Below are 13,666 nucleotides of genomic sequence, written 5' to 3'. Positions count from 1 at the left end.
GTGAATGAAAGCGCGATTAACACGCCCTTCGCAGCCAATGATAGGGGAGGTCCTGCGCCTGCGTGATGCCTAGCGTAGAAGCAGAGCTGGTGTACGTCTGAAGCGGGTGGCCGTCGCACGTCACGTTGCGTCACCCTACGTCAGTTGGGTGAAAGGTTGAGCCAGGAAAAGAGGTGGGGCTACGCGCACACTCGCGCGGACGGTCGGAACGGTCTGAGGCCCATGTGGAGTGGCAGCAGAAGCAGCCTGACTGCCACATCTGGATCGAGATCTTGGGCCCTCAGCAGCTATGAAGGGGTGAGTGCGGGACCGGCGCTGGCGCCGCGTCTTCTTCCTCTCTGACATCCGTGGGGTGGCTTCGAGGGATCTTTTCTAAGCTAATGGGGGATCCCCGGCTTATTATCTCGGGCTTTTGGCGGCGGCGGCGGCATCTCTTTGTTTCTATAGCCTAACGACTGCTTGGAGTCGTTCACCTGCCTTCTTAGGGAATGAAAACGAAGCGGGCCGTGTAGCTCTTCTTGGCTCAGAGTATGTAACCTTATATTCTGGGAGAGAAGTGAGGCGCTGTGGCGGGGGAGGGGGAGGCGAGTTTTTGAATTCGGCCCCGAGGAAGTGCGCGCGGAATTGCACCATAAAGTGAATCACGTCCCAATTAAAGGTGTATCGTACCAGTAAAAATGAAAGCATAGCCTCCTTTAACAACGATGGTAGTTCTAAAGAAAGCCCTGAAAACGCAGTCCCTGTACTTCAAATAATGTTGTGCCATCCCAGGTGCTGAGCAGTCAGTTTGCAATAATCTGTGAAGCTATTTTTAGTTATATAACATAGTCCTCTTTGTATTTGGCTGCCCTGGAGAGAAGCTTAAGATCATAATATGAGATAAAAAGGGGATAAAGATTGAAAATAAGTTGAAATATTATTGAAATAAAATTGGTTTGGTGGAATGCCTCTGTGTGTATCTCTTCTTTTACTTTGGGTTATTGTGGCTTAAACAATATCCAGAGCACCAGTGTTTCCCACTACTAGGGAGGCAACTTTAATTCATAAGGCAAAATTAAGGTTTTGTGTGCGTATTATATCTTCAGATTGAAAATCAGGGCACCTCTCAAATGTTTGATCTTTACTTATCTTGAACACTCAGTTCTGATTCTACAGCCCACCAAGTCACTTCATAATTTAAACAATCGTCCTGTTTAATGGGTATAATAGTGTAGACCTCATTCAAAACCTGAGAAAAATGTGCCATTTCCCCTGAGTTATATGGCCAAATAGACCTTTGCGGCAGAACCTTTCCGTACCATCCAGCTATTTCATTTTCAAGTCATGTGTCTCATCAAGGCCAGATGGTTGAAAAGAGATTACTAGTCTTTCCAACAATTCAAAGGTTAAATCTTTAAAGCTCAGTCTGGTATCACAACAAGTAGACAAGAAGCTGGTCTTCTCTTTCTTTCAAAACGCATCTTTTGGAATCATATCCTTGAGAAGAAACTAACTACATTCCTTGAAACTTTGGTTAAAAAAAATTCAAGATAGATGAAACTTCATTTGGCAGAGTTTTCATGTTATACTGACACAGGCTTCTGGCACTTTCTAGCAGCAGTGCAAAAGAATAAACAACACTGTAGGTGGATAGCACCTACCTTCAGCTTTATGTCATACTTCAAAGACTGACATCATTGCTGAGATTACACACTATGCTTACTTATCTTAGCTATAGTTTATTTTTTTAACACTAAGCTGCAAACTAACGACATGGGCTAAATTGGCTTGATTTATTCAGTTTGTCAGGTGGGCATAGCCCCTGGGGCATTAAATCAAAGATCCTTCTTTTATAGAACTGTGTCTGAGCAATGATTAACGTCCTTTATTTGAATAAGAAAGTAACAAATACAGCATTTAAAGTTTTGTTGAATACTGAGTAAAATACAGTTCTCAAACTGGAAGTTACTGACATATTTGGTTGAGAGAAAATTCAACTCAAATGTTTCTGAAGTAGCTTATAAATACAGAGTAGATTTTAAATTGAATAAGGGCAGATTGTTCATCAAGAAAGTTATGCCAGAATTTTTGAGAGATTACAGTTTTAATGTGAAAAAAAACTAGATCAGGATAAGAAAGGGACATTTAAATTTGACAGGATTTGCTCAAAGAGGATAGCATGTATTGACTTCATGGCATTATAATGCATACCAAATAATTCAAGTTTATCTGCACTTTCCAAATAAATTTTCATAAATTATAATGATACTGGATCTTACAACACAAGAGAGACTCTGATCTGAGGAGAAAATGCACCAAATATTTATGGAAATTGGACCTAGCAGAAAATAGCTTTTATCTGAATAATAGCCAGACCTGCTAATTTTGATCTGGAAAAGTGATAGGTGTGCATGATCAGAAAAAATCATGCCCAGAAAGGCTTGACCATTCAAAAGTTTGAGATTATGGTGGATCTATAACTAACTATTATAATTAAGATGTCATTTCTAATCTTATTTAGCTATTTTTATTCTGCCTTACATAAATATGGTATTTGAACTCTGATTTCTTAAGGGAATAACAGGTAGCAAAGAAAAAGTATTTATTCTAATGTATGTTATCAGATGATATGTATACAGATGTTATAGTATAAATTTTGACAACAACAAACATGGTATATTATTGTATCACATCAGACTATAGAAATTGTTAAAAAGTTCATGGATTAAATAGCTACAAAAATACTGATCATTTTGTAAATTAAAAGTTTTTTCAATACTGCCTTTCAAATTCATGAAAGGCAGGTACTTTCATGAAATATTGTTCTGCAAGCTGATTGTTCCTTATCCACGGTTTTCAATTAATTTCATAAGATCTGTTGAAGCTTCGAACTTTTGTTGTATAGAATCCTAGGCAGTAAACAATAATTACAAATTTCATATGTCACTTACATGATTAGATTATCTTCTTTGTTTTCAGGTATCTATTCCTGTTGTGTGCAACATAGTGATTGAGTCAGTAAGGATAGTATGTCTGGCTAGTTCATGTAGGTGTTTCACCATTCATTGTGGTCCTTGTATGTCTAATGAACATGTCATTGATGACATGTTCCATTACTGATGGAAATTTCCATGTCTGTATGGGGAAGATGCTATGCTGCAATATTTTTTAATGAATATGGTTACTGAAATGAAGGTAGGCTATAGTTAGGTACACCAGCATTGTTCTGTATCTGGCATATGTAATTTATAAGTTGCCAATAAATGAAAATATTTGTAACTTGGGGTTGAAATGAGGGGTCCTTGATGCTCTCTGAGCTTGGCTGTTTGATGATGTTAACTAGTTTGAATAATGAAACATCTGTAAGAGAACAACCAAGCTCAAGAGTATCAAGACTCCTCAATTTATAAATTATTTTTGAGTGAGAAATGCAAAGTAGGCTTTTAATGCATTTTATCTTTCTTCATACTTTTTATTTCTTCTGTTCTATTTTTTGTCTTACAATTACTATTATTGGTAGTTTTAAGTGAGATTTTAAAAGCTGTAGTTTAACACTACACACATGGAAGAAATCCACTAAATATTATTTTTATTGAAAAGTATAGTTCTGTTCCATACTATGTAGTATTTAGTGCTATATTTGCTTCCATGTGTGCATATGTATCTGTACTTGTATTTTTTTAAGCATCTGAAAGGAGATTATAGATGCAGATTTGTTATGTATATGCTGGCAGAGATACAACCTCCAGAAACTGCCTATCCTACCTATAAAGTGATACCCAGCAGAGGTATGATCCCTGACATAGCGTTCTGGGGACCACTTGGCCCATAAGCACTTTCTTAACACTTCTCAGAACTCTTGAGTCTTTCTACTTTTTTAAAATTCAGTTTTAAAAAGGACATAGTAAGCTTTTTTTTTGGGGGGGGGATTAGTGTCCAGAATAATACTCATTTCTAAAAGCCCTTTGATACCTCATGAAGTGGGCAATGTTTGGATGGCTGTACTTTGGAAACAAAGGAGATTGCACTGGGAATAAGGTCACACCCTATCTGTATGTAAAACTTTGTATATGTCCTTCAGTATATTTTTAAGTAAAAGAGTTTAGTCTACTATAACATTAAGAAATCCTTTAGAGAGCTGCAGTCAGAAACTTCTGAATATTACCTGAAATCAGCTGCACACAAATATTTCAATAGACACTACATCAGACAGTCCCTGTTATTAATATGGAACAAAATTAAACACAACCACTATACCAAAACACCCATTTGGCTATCTATGATGGAAGCATACATACACCCAAATTTAATTAATATGGAAAATATAGTTACATATAAAGAGTTATTGAACAGACAGGGGGAGATCAAAATTAAATTAGAATTGGCATCACAAGGGGTACAAGTAGAATGGTGGTCCTACTTACAGATACAATCAAGGTTTGCACAGGATAGGAAGAAGGAAGGTATTGCCAAAGATTACACAATATTAGATAAACTTTTGATACAGACAAAACTGGCTGATCAAAGTGTTGTATAGATTTTTGTTGGAATATAAGCTAGAGGAGGAACATGTCAAAGAAACTAAGGTCACCTGGGCGAAAAATTTCCGTTATAATGTGGAATAGGCTAAGTGGGAAAAACTTTGGATACTTAATCAAAAACTAACAATGGCTACAGCGTATAAAGAAAATCTTTATAAGATGTTTTACAGATGGCATCTTCCCCCAGCACGGCTCTCCAAAATGTTTAAAAATCTGGCCCCAAATTGTTGGAAGTGTAAAAAAACACCAGGCACTTTTTATCATATGTGGTGGACATGCAATGAGGCAAAAAAAAAAAAATGATTCAATCATGGTTAGAACAAATGGCGGGAGACCAAATCTTGTTTAAACCAGAAAATTTTCTCCTAGGTATAATACCGAAGGGGTTTAAGAAAGATACACTTTATTTAATTATACATGTACTAAATGTGGCGCACATAACTTATGGACAATATTGGAAAAAAGAAAATACACCATCAGAGCTAGATATAATCAGAAAAGTGTCGGGCTGTGGGGAGCAACAGCAACAGCAGTTAGACTTATATACCACTTCATAGGGCTTTCAGCCCTCTCTAAGCGGTTTACAGAGTCAGCATATCGCCCCCACAGTCTGGGTCCTCATTTCACCCACCTCGGAAGGATGGAAGGCTGAGTCAACCTTGAGCCGGTGAGATTAGAACCGCTGAACTGCAGATAACAGTCAGCTGAAGTGGCCTGCACCCTAACCACTGCGCCACCTCGGCTCATTAGGTTAGGCTTACTCTTGAACTTAAAAATAAAGGGGGATCAGAATATTTTGAAGTCTGGAACGGATTTTATGATTGGTATAAGACAAGGTGACAAGACTGGAACAAACTGTATATATTATTATTGGACAGAAGAATAGAAATGTATTAAGTAGGCTAATAGTTAATGGTTGAGACTAGCTGTATATAATGTGAATGTATGGTCACTTCGACTTCGCGGTACTGCATTTTTTAAAATGTAAAAATAATAAAAATATATTTAAAAATCCTTTAGAGATTTGCAGTCAGAAACTTCTGAATATTACCTGAAATCAGCTGCTTATCAGAAATTAGAATCCCTGCTTTGCCCTGAGGATAGGAGGTTTTCAGGGAGAGGAGGAGATGTGTATTATTGGGTGAAAGGAAAAATTTTCAGTGGGTACCATTTCTTCATCTTACCATTTATGTTGCTGACTTCCATTTTTAGCTGATAATGTAATATGATCTAGAAATTTGTCTTTGTTGATTTTCATTGTAACAGCTTTCAGAGAGATAGAAGCCTGTGGAAATGATCTTACAAGAACTTAAGGGCAAATATAATTATCATAAATAATATTTAATGATGTATAGTCACCTTGTTTCACCCCAACTTTTTATTTTGTGTTTTTACAAATCAGTTGTAAACTTGATTCTGACTTACCGGATAATATTCTACTAAATAAAATAGCAGTGCATGTCATTGGAAGGAACAGAGATTAATCTCGCCAAGTGCTGCATTCCCCAAGTGTTGCAATAATGTGATGATATTAACAGAAAAGGCAGGCTGAAACATTTTCAGCCTTTTTATTTCAGGCTAAATGATGAGGATGGAAGCAGGAGACTTCAGAAAGGCATAAACAGATTTTCAATTGTTTACTCTTTTATCTTCTGAGTGCTCACAGAATCTAGATGATCTATCCTAGACATACTAGATTTTGTACCAAACCTCCCCCCCCCCCATTAGAGAACTTCATCTCTAATGGGGTTTGTATAGTGATTAAATTTTATAATGTAAACTTAGACATTTAATTCAATCAGCAGTTCCATAAAATACTGTTAATATTGCTTCATATTATTCTGAAAAGTACTTAGCTTTCTTTGTAAAGTGACATTTTATTATTAATTTGGTTAGCAAGAAATTTTCTTCAAAATGAAATTTGTGTGCATGCCATCCAATTGTGGTGAAACAGAATCTTTAATTTGTTTCAGAGAAACAAATTAGACTGATGAAAATCAGGTCACTATCTCTGTTGTTCAGTTCAGAGAACTGGGTTCAGATCCAAAATTGTCAAAGGACTAATGTAATTTTGTAGAATCATTCACTACCTTTGCTGCTATCATCCATGGTATACCTTTAGTGTATTTGAATAGCTGGGCATTGAAAAAAATGTTTTATTTTGATTCCACTGTTATTTCTCTTAATGTTTTTGGGAAATGAAGATTATTTGTTTAATTTACAGAGGTAGTGGGGTGTTCCTGAAAGTTGCATCTTGTGTTCCATGTAATTGAACACCTATATTAATTCAGCAGGAAATGATCATGTATGGGTTTGAAGAACTTACTCTTTCTGAAAGCTCAGAATTGAATGTCTCAGCAACCTCTGGATGTTTCCTGACTATTAAGGACATGATTGAGGAATATAAGTTGAAGCTGATTTGGGACAAGACAAATTGTTAAGGTTTATTCTGATAGCTGAACTTCATTGAATAGACTTCTCCTGCATGAGGTTTCATGGCCCTATAAGGAACAGGTTCACAGTTCAAGGGTCCTCCTGGGATGATGCTGGACATGCACAAAAAGTTACGCTAATGTTGGGATCTTTTGCAACTCTGATGGCAGAATGCATCCATTTATTTAAAACATCTACCATTTCTATTGCAGAGCCTTTATTGTAGAACAAACTGTCATTGGAATTGAGGCATTAATATAGTGCAGGAAGAGGGATTTTTTTAGCCAGAATTGTTATGCTGTTTATAGTATATAGCAAGCTAATCATGATGTTAATAGACTCCAAAGCCATTCAGGATTGGGGGACTTACGTATTTGCCAAATGAAAAGAAACTTGGAACTAGTGAGCTACAAATGGGATAGTTGGATTCTTTTTAATGTGTTAATGGTAAATGTCACAAGAATTAACAGTATTATCTTGCCTTAGATATGAAAGCCGGCTGGGTAACTTTGGGCCAGTCACTCTCTCAATGCAACTCACCTCACAGGGTTGTTGTTATGGAGCAAGTAGTAGAAAAAAGGAGTATTTAAATAGGTTTGCCACCTTGAGTTATTTATAAAGTAATAAAGACCAGATAAAAGTCAAATAAATAACAGTAACAGTGAGTAACTAGGTTCTGTTCTTGCTAATCAGAATTGCCACAATTGTTTTTCTGAATAATAGTTCAGATTTGTTCTATATAAAATTGCAAAATATTTCAACTGAGAATTTAACATTTAAGGTATGTTGAAGTGGTTTATCCTATTAAATCATGTGTAATTTAATAAAAATGGAATTCCTAGAGGTATTGAGCATGTTTTGATTTGTTCCAGTAGCCGGATTGAGCTGGGTGATGTGACACCACACAACATTAAGCAGTTGAAGAGGTTAAACCAAGTCATCTTTCCTGTCAGCTACAACGACAAGTTCTACAAGGATGTATTAGAGGTCGGCGAGCTTGCCAAACTAGGTATAAATTCTTGATATTTATTTAGTGTGTTGGTGCTAAATAATCTAAAGCTATGTATGTTATTGAACATATTTTTCATGTATTTCTTTAATTGTATATCACGTGAGACAGGACACAATATTGGTCCATGTGATACTTTATATTTTTGAACTGTTTTCCCAATCTTTGGAATCTGTATTTCATTTAACCTGAGACTGTTATTCCATGTCCTGGACTCGAACAATTCGAGAATATGTAATACCCTTCTCCTGTCGTTTTCAATATCTCTTCAGGTACTCTTTTGAAACCATAGCGAGTAATTAAATTCCAACCAAGCCTTTATAATCTCTGAGGTAGATTATTGCAATATACTCTCAGTTGCTATGATTGACTATTCCAGCTAACATTCAAATGATTGAAAACATCATTCCATGTTTAGCTTTTCATCACATATCTTTGATTGATTTTTAGTATATTAAACTGAAAACATATGAACCAGAAGCTCCTGTCCTATCTTAGCTGGTGACTTTAGATCAGTGGCTGTCTTTCAGCTCTAGGAAGGAGGCCAGAGCAAACCTCTAATGAAATCTTGCCTTCTTCAGGGACTTTGTTCAGGTGTTCACCTGCCATCAACATTGGGTCAAAGGAACACACACATACAAACGAATATCTGTATCTCTGTCTATATCTTTGGAAATTTCTTTCTATTGTCCCTTTGATTATACTACTGTGCTCTATGGTGATGCTCTTGAATCCTCCTTTACAAAATGTATTTTCTGCACATAAAAAGCTATTATGGAAATCTATCCTAGTATTCATTTAATCTGCTTATTTTTGATGTCCAGAATTGATTTTTTTCCTCAAAATAACTATGCCACCTTTCTAACTAGCATATGTTTCATTGAGTTTTAGGCCTTGTTTGAATTGATTCAAATCAAAATTTGAATTGACTTAAAATGTAATATATGAACATTTAAAAAGTCTTGTATCTTATTCATGCACATTTTTTAAAATAAAGATCTGTTGCAAAGAATAAAGGAATAATGTATAAACATGAAACTAAAATAAATATGCTTTCTTTCTGTTCCCATCTCTTTTTGACAGCCTATTTCAATGATATTGCTGTGGGCGCAGTGTGCTGTAGAGTAGATCATTCTCAGAATCAGAAAAGACTGTACATCATGACACTTGGATGTCTGGCCCCTTATCGACGGTTAGGAATAGGTAAGGAATAGGCAGCAAATACTCAGTGGCCTTTATTTGACTCTTGAGCTTTAATGTGTACTTATTGCTGTACTCATTCCAAGAATAAAATAATACGCGGCATACAGTGAAAAGTCAAACTTCATATATCATATGAAGAATAAGCTTTTAGAATGGAAGCAGTTACTTATTAGGGTTATTTATCAAACTATCAACTTAGCTAATAAATGCAGTAATTTAACAATGCATTTCCATACGTTGCTATTTTCTAAAAGCATCCTTAATTTTTTCATTAAACTAATGAGCCCAATCTCAAATATTGGAGTTGAGATTCTGATTTCAGAGGCAGTGTTGCTGGTCTTGGGATATAAACTTACAAAACTTGAAAAAGACTAGAAATAACATGATTTTCTTAATTCTTTTTCAGGAACTAAAATGTTGAATCATGTGTTAAATATCTGTGAAAAAGATGGCACCTTTGATAATATCTATCTGTAAGTAAATATTGTTGATTTATTCAATTTAAGCATAGGGGATTTAATTATTTGTGTTCATTTTTAATTCTACTTAATATTGAGACATAAAAAATCAAATGTTCAAAGAACAATAAGCTTAGATCAAGAGTTACCCAACTTTTTCTGTAAAGAGATAGATCCCACCCTCCTCTGTAGGTACAGTTGGCACGTCTATAGGCTAAGGACTATTGCAGCCATTAGCATAGGCATTGTTCTAGTCTTCTTCCACCTCTGTTGTCAACATGGCCCACTTACACATTGATTACCTATTATTTTGATTACCATTATTATTTGCAGTCTTTCCACAGAAATAGCTATACAGGTAATCCTTGACTTACCACCAGTCTCAAATTTATGTTGCTAAGTGAGAAATTTGTTAAGTGAATTATGCCCCATTTTATGACTTTTCTTGTCACTGGTTATTAATAGCAATAGCAGTTAGACTTATATACCGCTTCATAGGGCTTTCAGCCCTCTCTAAGCGGTTTACAGAGTCAGCATATCGCCCCCACAGTCTGGGTCCTCATTTTACCCACCTCAGAAGGATGGAAGGCTGAGTCAACCTTGAGCCGGTGAGATTAGAACCGCTGAACTGCAGATAACAGTCAGCTGAAGTGGCCTGCAGTACTGCACCCTAACCACTGTGCCACCTCGGCTCTTAAATTAGTAACACAACAGTTAAGTGAATCTGACTTTCCCATTGCTTGTCAGAAGGTCATAAAAAGTGATTACATGACCCCAAGACATTGCAATGGTCATAAGTATGAAACAGTTGCCAAGCAACTGAACTTTGATCATGGGGATGCTGCAAAAGTTGTAACTGAAAAACGGTCATAAGTCACTTTTTTCAGTATTGTTGTAACTTCAGTGCTTTTGTAACTTTGAATGAATAGTTGCAAGTCGAAGACTATCTGTATGTCATTGGAATGAAGAGTGCAATAGACAATTCATGTTTAATATTCTTAGAGTAAGAATAGTAATGGTTGCTTTCACTATTAAAGCTGGAAAAGGTGGTGCTTCTATGGGAATTCTAAGCTGTAGTTTGAAAATTTCAGAGAGGATAAAAATATCCATTGTCAGTTTGGTCATGGTTAGGAATCAAAGAAAGGGGAAGATTGAGCCTAACTGGTAAGCTTCCTTTCCTTTGTAGGCTTGCAGGTAGTCCTTGACAACGAATTGTAATGAGACACGCCTATCTTAGCTGCAGGTTCAAGCCAGGGCTGTCCTTCGGCTGCAAAAAGAAAAGAAAAAAGCAGCCCCAGACCCTCTTGTGCTATACTCCTGGACCACATTTGGAGGAGAAAAGCAAAATGCCAAGACTTTGCCAAGTCTTAGCTCTGAGACTTCTTTTTGTCGTCATCGTCATCCGTCCGTCCCCCCAGCATGAAGGCCAGCCCCAGCCTGGCCCAGGAGCATGGCACAAAGGGGCTTTTTGGCACGTTGCATCTCAGGGGCTTCAAAAAGCCCAGCCCAGCCCCAGCCACCTCAGCAGTCACGCTGGGCATGTGTCATTAGTGAGAGCAAGAAGACAAAGACCAACTATGGAGGCAAAGCAGGAACTTTCCTCCTTTACTGTTGGACAGAGATTGTTGTCTAATCATTCTTCTTCCAAAATTGCCATTCGGACAAGACAGATATCACCATAAACTGCCAAAAAGATCTACTTTTTTGTTATCTGGTTTTAGTGTTGGGAAAAAAGCTTTTTATTCATTAAATTTACCAGAGGATTGGCATAACCTGTTTGGTAATACCTATTTTCTATGTCTTTCTTTTCATTTATTTTTCTGATGCCTAAATGTATATTTTGCTAATATGTGGAACCACATCCTACTTTATTGTTTCTTTTTCTATCCTAGGCATGTTCAGATTAGCAATGAGTCAGCAATTGATTTCTACCGAAAATTTGGATTTGAAATCATCGAAACAAAGAAGAACTACTACAAAAGGATAGAACCAGCAGATGCGCATGTGCTGCAGAAAAGTCTCAAAGTCCCCTGTCTTGGCCAGAACACAGATATGCAAAAATCTGACAACTGAGCAAACCCCAGGAAACCCTTTCTTGCACTTTCTTGTCACCAAATAAGGAAAGAAGGCCTGGAGTTTTGGTTTTTTGTTTCCTTTTTCCTAATACGTGCTGTACCTGTCCAACAAATTAATAACTTCCTAAGGATTGTCAAATTGTGTGTTTTTATTTTATATCTCTACTTTGCATTCTTTGGGATGAAAATAGTACTCAGTTTTAATGGAGGGAGGGAGAGGAGGCTTCATATGGTCTTCCAAAGGTCAAAATTTTCTTCAGCATGTGTGATCCTTCTGCTTTTCTGATGAAGGACAAAGTTTAAGCAATACCTTACATCAGTGCCATATTGCTTTTCCAATTTGGAGGTTATTTCTCTCTAGTTCTGAACTTGATTTAGTAAGTTTGGCCTTGTTGATCTTTGGAACATACACAGACATCAATCTTATGAAAAAGTGGTTTATTTGTACTAAGTTTGGCCAGCTGATGTTTCTTGACAGGTGTAGGTGACAATCCAAATGGGTTATACCATCTTTCTCTCATCCTCTGATTATATACATTTCATGGGGAAAGGTGAACATGCCTTGGCTCTGGCACAGTGGAGGAACAAAACATTTAATGTTAAAGAAGGTGACTATTTAAAAAAATAAGCTTTGTTCTGAAAACAGCTCTGCTGGTTTGCTGAAATTAGTTACTTAAGACAGAAGATGGTTAAAACTGTATTTTTCTTACACATTTAAAGATATGACTTTCATCTTTAAAAAAGAAGTGTTGTAAAACACCAAGAAGCATGGTTTATTGGGGGAGCATTGTAAAGATTCAGCAAATACCTGGCTTTCTCCTAACAACATATGAGAACTGTAGCCTACTTTGCTGAGCTCTTGCTTTGTATTTTGTTATGCTCTTGTTTGCAACTTCAATTTTAGCTGGCATTCAGTACTACAATGTCAGATTCAGTTTATTCTTTTCATTTGGGGAAATGTAGCTAGTGGCAGTGGTAAGATTCTACCCTATCACTTAAATCAATATTAAAATGTATTTCTTTTCTGTTTTTGAACCTGAGCTGTATTTTGAATTTTTCTGCTTTGAAAAAGATTTTTTGGGGATTGTGTGGTTATAGTGTAATCTTGTGATTTGATATTTTAATTTCATTGTGATGTTGAATTGGAAGCAAAGGAAATCAAAATTGGGAAAATTCAATTAAGTTGCATTATGAAGCATTTAACTGCAAAGGAACTGGAAAAACTAGAATATTTCATCATTCCTTACAATCCTAGCAGAAGATCCTGAATGAGTATTAGGATCAATACATTACAAACAAACTTTCTCCAAGCTACATAATTCCAGTTAAAACAAATATTAAGCTTCTCCTGTAGAGGCCTTGAATTGGAAAGATTTTCATACTGATGTTTTGGTTATAGTTTGCAAAGTTTTATATTTTAGTTTCTCAGAAATTGTCTTCCTTTTACAAAGAGGTTGAAGTGCATCTTGAGCTTATGTGCCAGCACATCTTCCCTTATTAGTGGTAGAAAAGCAAATCGTTTGAAGAAGGTTGGAGACAAATTAGTATTAGTTCATAACTGCCTTCTGGTGCTAAGGAAAAGGTATATATCCCTATTCCAGAATTGAAAGTTGAGATTTGAAATGATTCTCTTGATCTATGAATTGCTTGTTTTTCAGGCAGTTTACCTTTGTGATTTCAAGAAAATCCAATTTTTAAAACATGTTTTCAGTCACTGTCATTCTGTAAATGTATTTTTCAGTATTTCTTGGAGATAATTCATGTATGCAGTAACTATGCGCTGTAGAAGCTGAAAGAAATCAGAAAACGAAGTTATACTTCAGTGACTTTTAGTTCTGCCAATCATTGGCTGGTCCTTACTTAGAAAAACAGAGGATTGAATTCCTAGCTCCCTGAATTGTTTTCTCCCTGCCTAACTATAGCAAAGAGCAGCAGATTGCTTGATTATCTTGGTATGCTGCAGAAATT

General features: G+C 36.3%; 1 protein-coding gene across 2 annotated transcripts; it reads left to right on the top strand.

Moving 5' to 3' along the window:
• The first annotated feature begins 154 nt into the window (after positions 1-154).
• Positions 155-12,733, top strand: NAA50 (N-alpha-acetyltransferase 50, NatE catalytic subunit). 2 transcript variants are annotated; one of them, XM_014062053.2, is made up of 5 exons: positions 155-297; positions 7,826-7,962; positions 9,046-9,165; positions 9,572-9,638; positions 11,516-12,733. In XM_014062053.2, the coding sequence occupies exons 1-5, from the start codon at positions 290-292 to the stop codon at positions 11,694-11,696; spliced, it is 513 nt and encodes a 170-aa protein (XP_013917528.1). In that variant the 5' UTR covers positions 155-289; the 3' UTR covers positions 11,697-12,733. The 2 variants fall into 2 exon arrangements, with proteins under 2 accessions (XP_013917528.1, XP_087572642.1); XM_087716516.1 differs by having other exon boundaries at positions 161-297; positions 7,829-7,962.
• The last annotated feature ends 933 nt before the right edge of the window (positions 12,734-13,666 follow it).

This window comes from Thamnophis sirtalis, unplaced genomic scaffold (assembly GCF_051295495.1).
Source record: "Thamnophis sirtalis isolate CommonGarterSnake01/CBP01778 unplaced genomic scaffold, rThaSir2_p1.2 scaffold_5, whole genome shotgun sequence".
Taxonomy (NCBI): Eukaryota; Metazoa; Chordata; class Lepidosauria; order Squamata; family Natricidae; genus Thamnophis; species Thamnophis sirtalis.
This window is presented reverse-complemented; position numbering and strand designations above follow the sequence as displayed.